General features: G+C 41.3%; 1 protein-coding gene across 3 annotated transcripts; it reads left to right on the forward strand.

Moving 5' to 3' along the window:
• Positions 1–7,467: 7,467 nt before the first annotated feature.
• Positions 7,468–15,261, forward strand: LOC115736795 (ubiquitin-activating enzyme E1 1-like). 3 transcript variants are annotated; one of them, XM_030668661.2, is made up of 7 exons: positions 7,468–7,576; positions 7,882–8,297; positions 9,005–9,222; positions 11,719–12,513; positions 12,864–13,732; positions 13,830–14,262; positions 14,415–15,261. In XM_030668661.2, exons 2-7 carry the CDS (start codon positions 7,898–7,900, stop codon positions 15,009–15,011), a joined length of 3,312 nt encoding a protein of 1,103 aa, XP_030524521.1. In that variant the 5' UTR covers positions 7,468–7,576; positions 7,882–7,897; the 3' UTR covers positions 15,012–15,261. The 3 variants fall into 3 exon arrangements, with proteins under 3 accessions (XP_030524521.1, XP_030524522.1, XP_030524520.1); XM_030668662.2 differs by having other exon boundaries at positions 7,885–8,297; XM_030668660.2 differs by lacking the exon at positions 7,468–7,576 and having other exon boundaries at positions 7,583–8,297.

A 15,261-nucleotide genomic window follows, 5' to 3' on the forward strand; every position in this document is an offset into this window, starting at 1 on the left:
GAAAAATGATAGCTTAAGCATGGATCAATGCATAAGTATTTTCGTTGTTTACGAAATTATTTACATATAAATAACGAAAATACTTTTCGTTAATTCATTTTTAAGCAATCGTTTTTCGAAAAGTATTTTTTTCAAATTATTCATTTTTCGCTAAACAAACGAAACGATAGGGATTGCTGTGAGCTAAGCAGAGGGCTAAAGATCCTGTCTTTAGAGTCGTTTTTCTTTGAGTAATTCTGTCCTCCAATCCAGCAATTCGCTGGACCGGTCCTGTATGCAATTTGGACCGTTAGATTGAAAGGGAAAAACAATTCAACCGATGGGTGATTGGGATAAGTTCAGCTACTTCGACATGAAAAAGTACTAACCATAAAATTGTCAATTTTACTATCCATTAAAAAATTTTAATGTGTAAATTAATAATAGTCCATTATTCTGGTTCTTTTCTATTTTTCATGAAAAGTTACGCATGTTAGGAAAATGTGATGATACTCAAACTCTGTTTGTTTCACAAAAAATAATTGAATTTAAAAATATTTTCCTAAAAAATTATATATATATAGCTTGAAATGATTAATAATGAAAAATGTTTTTATCTCCGACGTCAATTTATATGTGGACATTTGCATAGACAATGAAAATATTTTTAAATTACTCCTTTTTTGTGAAAATAAATAAATAAATTGAAGCCTTTGCCTCAGAAGGTTATCATTTGATTTATGTTCGATTTTGTCCTCACAAGTCACGCACTGTAATACGATTCAGCCCCGTAACTTGCTGACCATTGCAGTCGCACGTGCTTGACACATTGAAGTCGAAACAATCAAGTCGTCTTCATTTTCTCTCGCGTTTTTCTCCCCGAATCTGTCGTCGCAGTTGGTAGGGGGAAAAAAGGGATTTCCTCGGAGATGGCATTCCGGCGGTAACTAGTTCGTCGTAATTTCGCCCATCATCGGGCTTACTTGTTGAGCCGCCGTCGACACGAAGATGTGGTCGTTGCTATCGTGACCTAAAATTTGAAAACTTTAGGCTAATGGATTATCGGGTCAATTATTCAACTAACCTAACTCGGATTCTCCCAAGCATACCAAATCGCAACTTAACATGCAAAGATATTTGAATTGGAGTCGCCACTAATCGTTTTTGGTAGGTCGATTAGAAACCTAAGTAAATTAGTGGAAGAACTAAATTACTTCTACGAACCGGAGATTCTATGTTCGGAGACTTGATTATGCTAGATTACTCTAACGCCCTTTCGGTACCATTTTATTTCATGAAAATGAATTTTGTCAAGCAACGTTAATTGATTTTAACCTAAGTCACTAACAAATGTTATCATGCGATTGCACAATCAATTAATTGAACATCCGTAAGTCAAGGTAATTGTGGAAAGCATACGTCAAGACAAATTGTTCTCACTTTTGAATTTTTACTTTTTAATGGGATAAAGACTAACCTATATGCAATGCATGAATTTAATCTAAGATGCAAATGAATTAAATTAAATGCAAGGAAATCCTAAGCATGCAGATGAAATTAATTTAATTAACCACATGACTAACCTAGATGACATGCAATTAAATGAAACTAATGTACAAATGATGTTACGGTCTAATTAAATTGACTACATGACTTACGAATTAATTGAAGACCTAAACATGCAAATTCTATATGATCTAAACCTAGCATGCAAATGACATATAAAGCTTATTTTATTTTTTTTGTATTTTGTATTTTCGGATTAATGAATGACCGTAAATAAAATTATGCCTAAAGATAATTATCTTGCATATTTTAGGGTTTAAGTTTGCCTAATCCCTAACATATTAAAGATAAATTATTTTAGACATGAAAATCAACTCAAATATGCAGATTTTATACTAGAATGCAAATCTAAATTAACTCATTCTAAAATTAAATAAAACGTGAGAATATCTACATGATTTTAATTTAAGGATGCAATTTTTATCAAAAATGTAATGCAATAGCTTTTAGAATTTTAAATATTATGCAAAAGAATGTTCATTTTAAAGATATTATGCCAATCAAATCAATCAAGAAAGTGGATATCTCAACCGGTTTTTGAAAATATTCCGCGATATTCGAACCCAATCTTTAATCCGTAATCTTACGGTTAACGATTGAACTCGGATCCTTACCTATTCGAATATTCCATTCGATTGTGTGGTAAGTTACTGATTAGAAATCACTAATCAAATTTGCAATATTAGAGATATGTAACGAGTGATAGGCAATGATTTCAAAGAAAGGCAAGCAAATATTATGATATTTAGAGTAAGAAATCTTACCTTAGCCACAAAAACTTTCTTTTTCGAATTCGAAGTCGAGCCAATGGGAGGCTTGCGGATCACTAGAGCTCGTCAACAGCTACGGGGCTCGGATGAACACATGACCGGACCTTCGGCGGTGTGGCAACGTTGAATGCTTTTTGCAGATCTCCATTTGATGAGACTCACCAAATTGCCATTAGAAAAAGCTCCGCATGGTAGGATCAGCTTCAACTATTTCTGGATTCTTTAATAATAATAAAGGCTATGATGCGGAATGAGATTTTGACCAAAAAATTAGCACTTTATGGGATTCGCTGGTCAACCAACACTGGGCAAACATATGACTCTATTAATTGTCACTAGAACTCACGAAGGATTGAAGCCTCCCCCCGAACAACGGCTGAACTTCGTTGGCACGAGCCACTGTGGAAGAGCGCACGGTGGCGAGACTCGCGTTCAATTCAGCTATAGTGGTGGCTGTGGTTCTCGAGGTTCCGCAGCTTCGCGGCTTTCTCCGGAGATAGATCGTCGTGGTTCCGGTTCAAGCTCCGTCGTAGATCGATGAAAGATTGCGAGGCGAGGGACCTCGGGACGCTCAACGAAGTGTCGAGAGTCGTTGTTAGACGATCGAGCGTCCCCGATTTAGCAATGGATCGGTAGAAACACCAAGCTGGGTCAATGGCGTCAATAGTAAAGACTCCGGTATCAAGGTCCGACAAGGGGGAGTGCTTTGGAGCGCGAGGTAGCGACGATGGATCAACGTGCGAGAAGAGTTGAATTCTCTCCTTCCATTCTCTTCGGGTATTCACCTGTGTGCCCTTCCCTCTTGATTCACGCCCCCTTTCATTATCATCATTTTTTTCAAAAAATTCCACGCCCCAAAGATCCCATTCTGTCGTACAATCCTTCATGATATTTGACCGCATGGAGGATATCAGCTTGATTGATTTTCACATTCTTGCGAGCTTAATCCAAACTGAATTAATTTCATCCGATGTCGATCCGACTCAAAATGCAAATGTAAGTGCATGCTAAAATAAACTAATCTAATTAATAACTATATGAAAATGATTTTAACATTTTTGCTAAGGACTAATGTTAGTCCCTAATTTTTATGCCATAAATGATTAAATAAGAACTCAAAATTTAGGTGTCAACGATTCTGGGACTCATCGAACGACTTGGGTGAGTCTTGCGGAAAAATTATCGAAAAAAATCCTAAGCCTATCACAATTGTTTTAATACAGTCATAATTTTTTTTTTGGCTAATTGAGTTCTAAGTCTTTTATATTTGTGTTAATTCAATTCATCCGATCAATTTTGATTACAAATTGCTAATATGAATGCCGGTCATCCTATGTGGCGTGGCCGACACCGATCCCCTAGCCTGTCGTCGGACCTCGGCAACTAGTAAGAGGTGAGGGCCCGTGAGGTTGGCCTCACTAGGGGCCGGGTGAGGCATGCCCTCGCTTGACTTTGCCGGCCCTCGCTCCCGGAGATCGCCGGAGTCGCCGAGGTCTTTGGATTGGCTAGAGGAAAAAAAAAAAAAAAAAGAGAGAGAAGAGAAATAAAAGAAAACAAGGAAAAAGGAAAGAAAGAAGAATATAAATATTAAAATATTATTAAAAATTGTCTATGTCATTCCCCTACCATGGTTGCCCAGCGTAGTACGGCTGATATCTATATCAGCAATTTCTAGTTAAATTTGTCCAGATGGATTGAATTGACACAAATATAAAAGGTATATGACTCAATTAGCAAAATCAAAAGATTTAAAACTGAATTGATACGATTGTAATGAGTTTAGGGCTTTATTGGTAGTTCTCCGAGTTTTGCCTGTTGAAATTAATATTGAACTGGGATAACAGAAAATGGTCGTGATCGTCATCATGGTTTATCATTGCAATATTTAAAGCGTAGTTATATCATCCTAGGGAAAAAGAAAATCAAAATAAACTTTGACAAACAATTTTAGAGAACAAGAGGGTCGGGAAGAGCCGGAATTGGGGAATGAGAAAGGGAGGGACTAAGGTTCCGTTTGTTTCGCGAAAAATGAGACATTTTTGAAAAATATTTGTTGAGAAGTTATTTTCCATGAAAATAATAGTATTTTTTGGAGTTTAGCTGAAACCTGAAAATAAATAAAAAAATATTTTCTGCCGTTTGATATGGAATTGATTTTCTTTTAGGCGCTCCTTCTAACTTTATTTTTTTTTCTTTACTTTTTTCCTTTTTCCTTCTTCTTTCGCCGGCCATCAGCCACGGCCATAGGCGAGCTCGTGCCTCGCCAAATCGGCGAGCTTTGAGCTCACCGCAGAGTCGCGAGGCCTTGAGGTTGCCGGATCTGGCGAGTTGCTTGCTACCGACTCATAAGGCCTTGAGCTCTCCGTGACTCGCCGACTTCTAGCAAGGCGTCGAGCTCGCCGAATCTAGCTAGTCGAGCCTAGCCTGTGGCTGACAGGCGAGCTCGACCTTGCTGAAGAAGCCTTGGAGGTACATGAAGGAGGCGATGGCAGCGATCTCTGGGACGACAAGGAGGGAAGCGTGAGGCAACAACGGGAGGAGGAGCGGCTCTAGAGATGACACGAAGAAGCTCTCGATAGAGGAGCGGCTCTATTGGTTGCGTGAGAAAGATGGGGAAAGGAGCAACTCTGGAGAGAGAAGGAGAAATTGAAGAGAGAGCAAAGCGAGGGGCACAGGGCACGAGCCCTACGGAGAAAGATTGGGAAAATGACTCCCTTTGGCCAAAAAATATTTTATTTGATTTTCCGCTCCCAAACACTAGAAAGTGACGAAAATATTTTCTAGGAAAAGATTTTTCGCAGAATAAACATAGCATTATAGAGGAGTTTTTTCTTTTACCCAACAATCATTGGTTGTTCAATTTGTTTTTTTTTTCGATGAATTACTGGCATTTTTCATTTTTGGGGCCTTAGGGCTCCAAAAACTTTTAATTGCAGACCTCAAAGGCCAGATCCATAAAAGGTGCTATCAAGCCCTAAAACTTTCAAAAAGTGCAGTTAAGTCCTAAAACTTGTCGTAAAAGTGCAATTAGATTCTAAAACTCGTCAAATTGGTTCGATCAAGTCTTTTCGTTGATTGCACTTTTTGAAAGTTTTAGGACTTCATTGTATTTTTCCGGCAAGTTTTAAGACTCAATTATACATTTTGAAAGTTTTATGACTCAATTACACTTTCGTAACGAGTGTTGGAATTTTCAATACACTCATCTCAATTTAAAAAAGAAAAGAAAAGAAAAGAATTGAGCCTAGGTTGGCCCATTAGGGCTAATAATCTGACTAAACCCGGGCCCAACTGTGCTAGGGTGTGAGTCCGGCCCAGGCATCCCGATCGTCGAGGTGGCATGCTCACGCCGGCACGGCCAAACTGCCTGTATACACACAGGTTAGTTAGTTTGGGCGGGAGCGTGGGCAGAGCCGTCGTGTTTCGGGAGCACTTAAAAATTTTCTCCGATCAGGGCCGGTCGAGTGATGATGGGGTCCACCTGATTGGTGAGGGGGACTCGTTTTATATGCTTTTGGGCTTGCCGTTGTCAAAGCCCATATAGAAGGAGCGAAAGGCCTTGTGGGATCATCCGTTCGACAGGCCTTACTTGCGAACTTGCTTTCGAACTCTAGAAAGGCCCAACAAAAGTCGTCATTTCCTTTCCTTCCAGTTTTTAGGACGAAAGGATTCAGCTCCCTATAACCAGCCATGACATTCATTCGTCTCAGGTCCGATCGAACCGCCCGCGACCTGTCACGAAACCGAAAATTGCATGACCGCCGGCGACTCTCGAGCGAGAGCCGGATGATTTCGGCTCCAACGAGGCGCACTGTGCATCTCGCATCTTGAGCCGCCCGTCGACCCCCGCTTAAGGTCCGGGGAGATGGAGCCGTCGATTCCGACATGAGAAAGCAATTGGCTTTTCGCACACGTCATGCCACTCCTTTTGCTCGAACACAGCTTCACGAGATAGCTGCTCCTTAGCGATGAGTGCGGTGCGAAGGGCTGAGGTACGCGACTTGTTGATTTGATTTGGGACTCTTACAACGGGCTGGCAATCGACGTCAAGAGGCACATCTTCATCTAATTACTTATGACATTAGATTAGGTCGTATTAGTCCCGCTTTTCTTAATCTTTCTTTAATCCTCCCTGTTTACTTTATTCTAAGACGGTTGCTCTGGCATCGAATCTAGGAAAAGAAAGAATACGTGCTTTTTTTTTTTGCTAGAATTGTTTTGATGGGGAGAGATGCCTGCTCATCTCCTAATCTAGAAGCCACTTCACTTGGAAGAACTCTCCAGGGGCCCACTCGCGGGGACCCCACTTGGTGTTCAAAGCAACTCTCTTCCTTCGCTTAGACCGCCGTCTGATTGCAAAGCGATTACGTTTATATCGGGTGTTACTGGTGAAGGTCTTAAGATCACTTGGACCGATATCATCCGAACCGTTGATGGTGTAGACCCACGATCGATGGTTTGGATGAGTTTGATCTGCGAGATTTCATGGACGAGAAATAAAACTTCATGTGCCTTTTCGACAGAATTCAAATTTCAAGAGATGGTCTTCTGTCCATCGGGCAGCGCAGTAAACCTCCGCCGGCGATTGATTCGGCCAGCGGAAAATTTTTCTCGAGGAGGACGAAGAAACGCCCCCATTTCAGGCTCTATTGATAGAAAATTAATGAGCACGACGCCGATAATTCTCAAATGTGATTTTCGAAATTACTATGGATCTCTAAATTTGACTCACTATAATAGTCAAACATACATGCGAGTCCCGGGGAAAGGGGAAAAAAAAAAACAGATGCATCCCATGCTAATTGTGCAGCACAAATATGAGTATGATGACCAGATCACAATTAAATTCCACGTTGTGAAATCGACAAAAAAAAATAAACTCTTCAATAGAGCATAACAGCTTCGACCAAAAAAAAAAAAAAAAAGAAAGCGTGACAGCAATGTTGCAAATGAAATTTCAGAACCGTCGTCGGGTCGGGGATTTCAATCAAGAAGGCCGACCCGATTTCAGCACGGGACACCCGAAATCTGTCCACACGTCAAACTCCAAATGAGCCCCTTCAGGCCGCCACGTCACCGATCTCCTGAGAAAAATCTCTCCGGGAGGAGAAAGTTCAAAAGCAAAACCACCCCGTCGCTGTACCATACAAAGCACAATACAACCACCTCCTCCCATCGTCTTCACCTCTCTCTCTCTCTCTCTCTCTCTCTCCCCACATTTCTCGAAGATTCCATTCTTCTTCCATCCTCCGTCCTCGTCGGTACGTCTCTCCACTTGCCCCGCTCTCTCTCTCTGGATTACTCCTCCTCCTTCAATCGCGATCAATCTCTACTTTGCTTCGCGTCGGTCGTTAAGGATCGAATCTGTCATGCTCAAGTTCAGCTCAATGGTAGGGCTGTGCCTCGCGGCGGTTCTGGCGCCGATCTTGCTGGGATTAGCTCTCGAACGCGCCTGCGATTTTCGCCTCGACTGTGTGCGAGTCTTCGTTTCTTCTAAGTCGTGGTCGTCGGTGTTGTGGTTGTTGTTGTTGTTGACGGTGTGCATGGGGTTTTGTGGCCTGTTCAGCAGCTTACTGCACTTTATGCTTCCTAGAAAGAGAGCGGGCGAAGGAGCGGTCGTCGGAGAAGGAGGAGAGGAGGTCAACAACAGCGGCAGCAACAGCAGCGCTTCGTCAGGCGTCTCCTTCCTCAAGAAGAACCGCATCGACTGCTTCGGACCTCCCGAGCTGACGGCCACGCAGAACAGCAAGATCAACGCCTGCCTGGACGTCGCGATCAGCAACAGCGGCAACGGCAGCAGCGAGCGTGTGAGCGGAACCACCGACGAGGCGCCGATCATGGCTTTGGGGGACTCGATGCCGACGGATATCGACGAGGATCTGCACAGCCGGCAGCTCGCGGTTTATGGACGCGAGACTATGCGGCGGCTCTTCGCTTCCAATGTCCTGGTCTCGGGGATGCAAGGCCTCGGTGCCGAGATTGGTATGTATGAGCTGAAACAGATTGTTGCTGTCCTGTTATAGCATGTATGCGATTCTATTAAGTTCAGCATGTCGTAATCTTCTACTTAACGGCGCATCCAGTAATTGTGACGCGTTAAGTTTTTCTCTCATTTTTGGACTATTAGTTTCAGCCTTTTTGGTCATTGTCTTACCATTTGCGTAATACCTACCTATACATGCATTTGCTCTCATTACCTCTTTCTTCTCTGGAGCATATTGGAATTTCTCGAGAGTTAGTCCTATATATTATAAATTGACGGTAACGTCGACTTCGACATCACTGTTCTGTGGCTAGTTCTTCTTTTAGTAAATGTTCGATTTGTTGTGTTCTCACCGAGGTTTACATTCTGAACAGGTTCAAGTGTGTAAGGTTCATAGAGAGCTTCAAATTCAATTCGGCTATAGTAAGAAAAGAGGATGAATATGGTTCTGTACGAGAATAATCTGGCTCGTTTCTTTTGAAATTTCATTTTAGGTATCTTAACTACAGTGGTGTTTGGTAATGTCACCTACTAACCATGTTATCGTTGCCTATAGAGTATGCCTCCCTTTGACTGTGTGTTAAGTATGCTACAGATCTGTCATTCCATCCCAGTCTTATTGCTTGTCAGCATTGCATAACATTGTGATACACATAGTCGATCTGGACATTATTCTTGTTTCTTGACTTTACTTTCGCTAATGCAGCGAAGAATCTTGTTCTTGCTGGTGTCAAGTCAGTGACCTTGCATGATGAAGGACTGGTGGAACTGTGGGATCTGTCAGGCAATTTTCTATTTTCAGAAAATGATGTTGGTAAGAACAGGGCACTTGCCTCAGTACAGAAATTGCAAGAGCTCAATAACGCAGTTGTTGTTACTACTCTTACATCAAAACTGACGAAAGAGCGTCTTTCTGACTTCCAGGTAATCTACATGTCTCTTTGGTCGTAATTATTTCTTCAGAAAGTCGTTACTTGGCTAGGTCGCCATTTATTTTATCAAGCTGTCATGATGATTGTCCATGGTGGCATATGAGTTATGAAAAAATACTGGAAACCCTGGTTTCTGAGATTTATCTTTGCAACCAATCGTAAACATGGATGTAGGAGAAATGAGGACATCAGGCTATTGATGGTTGGCGCTTCTTAATAGTCATACCAGACAAAAGAAGTAGTTATATTCATTGCGTTAATATTAATATCGGCTGCCCCGAGGTAAGAAGAGGTCATTTTTAGCAACTTTACTAGCTAGTAAATGGTGGTCTTACTTTTTATTGATGAGGGGCTATGAGTTTACGCAATGCTTTAGTAAATTACTAGGACAACTTAAGTGAAGCTAATGAGGTTATTGCTGCGTCCTTCAATGAGTATAATTCTTAGCAGGAGTGTAGATAGTGTCTTAAAGCAAAACAGCGGGCATCTCATTGTAACACTACCACAACAGTTTCTACGATTCACTGGTACTTACTCAGTAACATCTGATAGAGTAACGTTTAATTGGGATTACATAAAGTAACAACAACACAAGCTTTATTCAACTGAGGTCGTTAATATTAATCCTGTCAAACAATTGTGCTTGATCAAGCCTTGAATGCTTTCTCTTTCCTTATAGTCACAAATCATGTCCTTCTTTGCCTTCCATATCCTTTCTAACTCCATCTCCTGATCAAGTTCAACAGAGCCTGAATTGATACTAGGACATCGATGACCGGTCTCTGTAGTTTATACAAATAAATTGAGTGAGGTATCTGGGGGTTATTTTGGAAAGTAGTTTTTGCTTTCAAAAATCTACAACAGGGAGAATGGTAAGGTTTCAAAAGCAGTAGTTCAGAGTTCGAGTAGTTACAATTTTAATCAAACAAAGTACATATTTTTTGTAAGTTCTCTTGTTCTAGGCTTCTAGCTTCTAGCCTCTACATAGAAAAACTTCTATATTTTCATCAATTTTAGGGTACAAGAAAGCTTAGTGATGAAGAAATAAGTTGACTTATAAATCTTGTGCAAAACACTTGATTTGTTAATAAATACAACCCATTGAGAAATCTCTTGGTTTTAGCTATGGTTTCAACACTGTAGCGCAACAAAATGCAAAAGTTATATGTATAGTTCCAAGGACCACGAGATACAGCCATGCCAAACAGATAAGATGTTTTAAGTTCTGATGTATTACACCTCTGCTGTTGCATAACACATCTGCTTTGAATCTTGTGAAGGCATGGGACGTCTCTCGTAGATCATAAGTAATATTGCTAACTGACTGGTGAAGAAGTGTACTCCCGAATCCCGATAATACATCAGATAGCCTATGTGATTTGTTGCCAAGGACAAGACATTTGCAGTCTTCGTAGAAATATTTCGTAGTTTCTTGGGCGTTAGCTTTAGTTGTTGGATTGAAGAAAAAGGGACTTGGGACTTAATGCACTTGTTCTATTGAATTTGGATGTGAGCTTGTTTCATGTTCATTACTTCTTGTTAATTGATGGTTAAAGGGTGTGAAGACATGTGATGCATGTTATGACATAGAGTGCGCGAGAAATTGTTTTGCCTTGCGTGTTCTTTTTATGGGGAGATGAACTTAATGGGGGAATCCACTTTTACCGTGCCTCAATGTACAATTTGAAAGTGTCTCCCCTTCCTAATTGAACTTCTAGCGGAAAATGTCAAATATGAGTGGGTACTTGGAATTGAAAAACTGAATTCTGCTCCATTTTTCGAGAGGAATAGAGGACTCATGGAGCTCAACCTAACTGGGCAACCTTCCTCTAGTTTTCTCACAATATTTCACTTTGTTCAGATATACCATTTATTTTCATTTAGTTATTGCTGAAAAAGATGCGTGAGTCTCCAGTTCAACATTATCCTTTTCTTACATGCTCAGTTTTTATCTGCTTGTCTGATAAATCGATCTGACAACATCGAGTTGTACTTATGCACGTGGATGATTTGTGCAGATTTCAACTGAAGGTAAATTTGTTTGAAATGTTGTATTTAAATTGCTCAGCATATGTGTGACCGATGAGGCTTCCTTCAAACTTTACAGAAATTTATTGTTGTTTTTTTTTTGGGAAAAACAGAGCAATGAAGGGGGAACTGCAGCCTTTGCATTGTCTTTTTCTCTGGAGTCTGATGAGAACATTGATCATATCACTTGATTTGATTGGCTCCTCTACCTTTATTTGTTTGTAGATGTTTAGATTTATGGCTTGTATTCTCACTATTCTCGAGATAAATCCCTGCAATAAATTGCTGTTCCTTGCTTCTTGTCAAACAAAGTTTAGGGGAATGACAACTTATGCAAACTGACAAACATCTAAATATACTGAGTGAACAATTGTAGACTTAGAAAAAAATAGCATGCAATGTAAACAACAATTGGTAATTGAAGAACCTAATTTGTCTGTTTTGTTTTTGGGTGATGTAGGCCGTTGTATTTACAGATATTGATCTTCAGAAGGCCATCGAGTTCGATGATTATTGCCATACTCATCAACCGCCTATCTCTTTCATAAAAGCTGAAGTTAGTGGCCTTTTTGGCTCTGTATTCTGTGATTTTGGACCAGAGTTCACTGTCTTTGATGTCGATGGAGAGGAACCACATACAGGCATAATTGCATCCATCAGCAATGACAATCCTGCCCTAGTGTCATGTGTGGATGATGAAAGGCTTGAATTTCAAGATGGCGACCTTGTTGTATTCTCTGAAGTTCATGGAATGACTGAATTGAATGATGGAAAGCCAAGGAAGATCAAGAGTGCTAGGCCTTATTCTTTTATTCTCGAGGAAGATACCACAAATTTTGGAGCTTATGAGAAAGGTGGCATTGTAACCCAAGTGAAACTGCCTAAAGTACTAAAGTTTAAGCCCCTGAAGGAAGCTATAAAAGATCCCGGGGATTTTCTCTTGAGTGACTTTTCCAAGTTTGATCGTCCTCCTCTCCTCCATTTGGCATTTCAAGCTCTTGATAAGTTTGTGGCAGAGTCTGGGCGTTATCCTGTTTCTGGTTCGGAAGAGGATGCTGAGAGGCTTATATCTGTTGCCAGTGGTATAAATGAGAGCTTGGGAGATGGGAAATTGGAAGATATCAACCCGCAACTTCTGCAACAATTTGCTTTTGGTTCTAGGGCAGTTTTAAATCCAATGGCTGCCATGTTTGGGGGAGTTGTGGGTCAGGAGGTTGTAAAGGCATGCTCAGGGAAGTTTCATCCGCTCTTTCAGGTAAAGCCTTCTCACTCGCAGCATGAATCTATTAAGTGAAAATTGTGCTATTGCTTCCCTTACTGTTGAAGTGTTTTTGAGTGTTCATATTATGAACTTCATTCGGTTGAGGTGATTGAGATTTTATGGCTTCATCTCCCATCGATTGTCTGGGTTTAGCGGTTTGATTATTGCCTAAACACAGTCCATTGTCTGTAAGTCCATATTTATGGACCTTTCCAGAGTTTTACCTGTTTGATAGGTGTGTTTTTTCCCTTTTAACACACAGACAGTATTAGTGCATTTGGCTATCGTCAAGATGTGGAAATCTGACTACTCATTGCTGTGATGGCTCTATTAACCCTTTGCAGTTTTTCTACTTTGATTCGGTGGAGTCATTGCCGACGGAACCACTGGATCTTGATGATCTTAAACCTCGGAATAGCCGTTATGATGCACAGGTTTCTGTGTTTGGGTCCAAACTGCAAAAGAAAATGGAAGATGCTAAAGTATTTCTAGTAGGATCTGGTGCGTTGGGTTGTGAGTTCCTAAAGAATATTGCCCTCATGGGCGTTTCATGTGGCAAGCATGGGAAGCTGACTGTCACTGATGATGATGTAATTGAGAAGAGCAATCTCAGCAGACAATTCCTGTTTCGTGATTGGAATATTGGACAGGCCAAATCTACTGTTGCTGCTTCAGCTGCAACATCAATAAATCCTCGCCTTAATGTTGAAGCTTTGCAGAATCGTGTTGGACCAGAAACGGAGAATGTTTTTGATGACACTTTCTGGGAAAATCTGAGTGTTGTGATCAATGCACTAGACAATGTCAATGCTAGGCTTTATGTAGATCAAAGGTGCTTATATTTTCAAAAACCACTTCTTGAGTCAGGAACACTTGGTGCCAAATGCAACACTCAAATGGTTATTCCTCATCTCACCGAAAATTATGGTGCCTCAAGAGATCCTCCAGAGAAACAAGCACCAATGTGCACCGTGCACTCTTTTCCACATAATATTGACCATTGTCTGGCCTGGGCTAGATCTGAGTTTGAGGGTTTGCTTGAGAAGACTCCAGCTGAAGTGAATGCTTATTTATCTAATCCGGTGGAGTATACCAGGGCAATGATCAATGCTGGCGATGCACAGGCAAGAGACACTTTGGAACATGTACTTGAGTGCCTTGACGAGGAAAGATGCGAGACATTTGAGGAGTGCATCCCCTGGGCGCGTCTGAAGTACTCTTTTTTCACATTCATCACGATCATTTTTCATACGAATATGTAGAAAGCTTAAATTAGGTTGTTGACTGACTTGTTGCTTCTGCTGTACCAGGTTTGAAGATTATTTCACTAATCGTGTGAAGCAGTTGACATATACATTTCCTGAAAATGCTTTAACCAGCACTGGAGCTCCTTTCTGGTCTGCGCCTAAGCGTTTCCCTCGTGCACTTCAGTTCTCGGTCTCTGATCCTGGGCACCTTCATTTTGTTATGGCGGCATCAATACTTAGAGCAGAGACCTTTGGGATCCCAGTTCCTGACTGGGCCAAAAATGCTAAGAAAATGGCTGAAGCTGTCAACAAAGTGAGAGTTCCAGACTTTCAGCCGAAGGAAAATGCAAATATTGTGACAGATGAGAAGGCAACCAGTGTCTCTGTGGCATCTATCGACGATGCTGCGGTTATTAATGACCTTATTACGAGATTAGAGCACTGCCGCACGAACCTTCCTCCTGGTTTTAGGATGAAACCCATACAGTTTGAGAAGGTGTGTAGGAATCACTCTTTTCATACATTCCTGCCGTTCTATTTGGCTAAACTCCTATTGGTGGAATGGTTCTATCATTGATGATTTCTTTCATATATTAACCTTCTTTTTTTAGTCAAAGCCCTTAATACTGCACCTTCTGTCATATACAGGATGATGATACAAACTATCACATGGACCTGATAGCGGCATTAGCCAACATGAGGGCTAGGAACTACAGCATTCCAGAAGTGGACAAGCTTAAAGCCAAGTTTATTGCTGGACGAGTCATCCCAGCAATCGCAACCTCAACTGCGATGGCCACTGGACTCGTTTGTCTGGAGCTGTACAAGGTTCTCGATAGAGGGCACAAGTTGGAGGACTACCGCAACACCTTTGCTAACTTGGCAATTCCTCTATTCTCCATAGCTGAGCCGGTCCCGCCCAAGGCCGTGAAACACCGTGATATGACCTGGACTGTCTGGGATAGGTGGGTTGTCGAGAACAACCCGACTTTGAGGGAGCTTATGCAGTGGCTTCAAGATAGGGGCCTAAATGCCTATAGCATTTCCTGCGGAAGTTGCTTGCTGTACAATAGTATGTTCCCTAGGCACCAGGAGCGAATGGACAGGAAGGTTGTGGATCTGGCTAGAGAAGTAGCAAAGCTGGAAGTGCCTCCGTACCGTCGCCACTTGGATGTCGTAGTGGCGTGCGAGGATGACGAGGGCAATGACATTGATATCCCTCAAATCTCGATTTACTTCCGTTAGGCTTTGTTCTATCCTCTCCATGTCTTAGGGTGGTCTGAGGATGGCTACGACTTGCATTAGAACTTTTCTTGTCTGAGTATACGAGGTGTTACCCGAAATGTTTTAGGATAAACACAGAGTAGGTCGCATACATTTTACATTTGATATAAACCATTCGTACAACGTAAAATCTTGCGTCATTTGCCGGTCTCGGTGCTTGCTGTTCTTCAGTTGTATTTCTGCGCATGACGGAAGATGTTCTGAGGTTTTC

Source organism: Rhodamnia argentea, chromosome 8, assembly GCF_020921035.1.
Source record: "Rhodamnia argentea isolate NSW1041297 chromosome 8, ASM2092103v1, whole genome shotgun sequence".
In the NCBI taxonomy this organism is placed as follows: domain Eukaryota; kingdom Viridiplantae; phylum Streptophyta; class Magnoliopsida; order Myrtales; family Myrtaceae; genus Rhodamnia; species Rhodamnia argentea.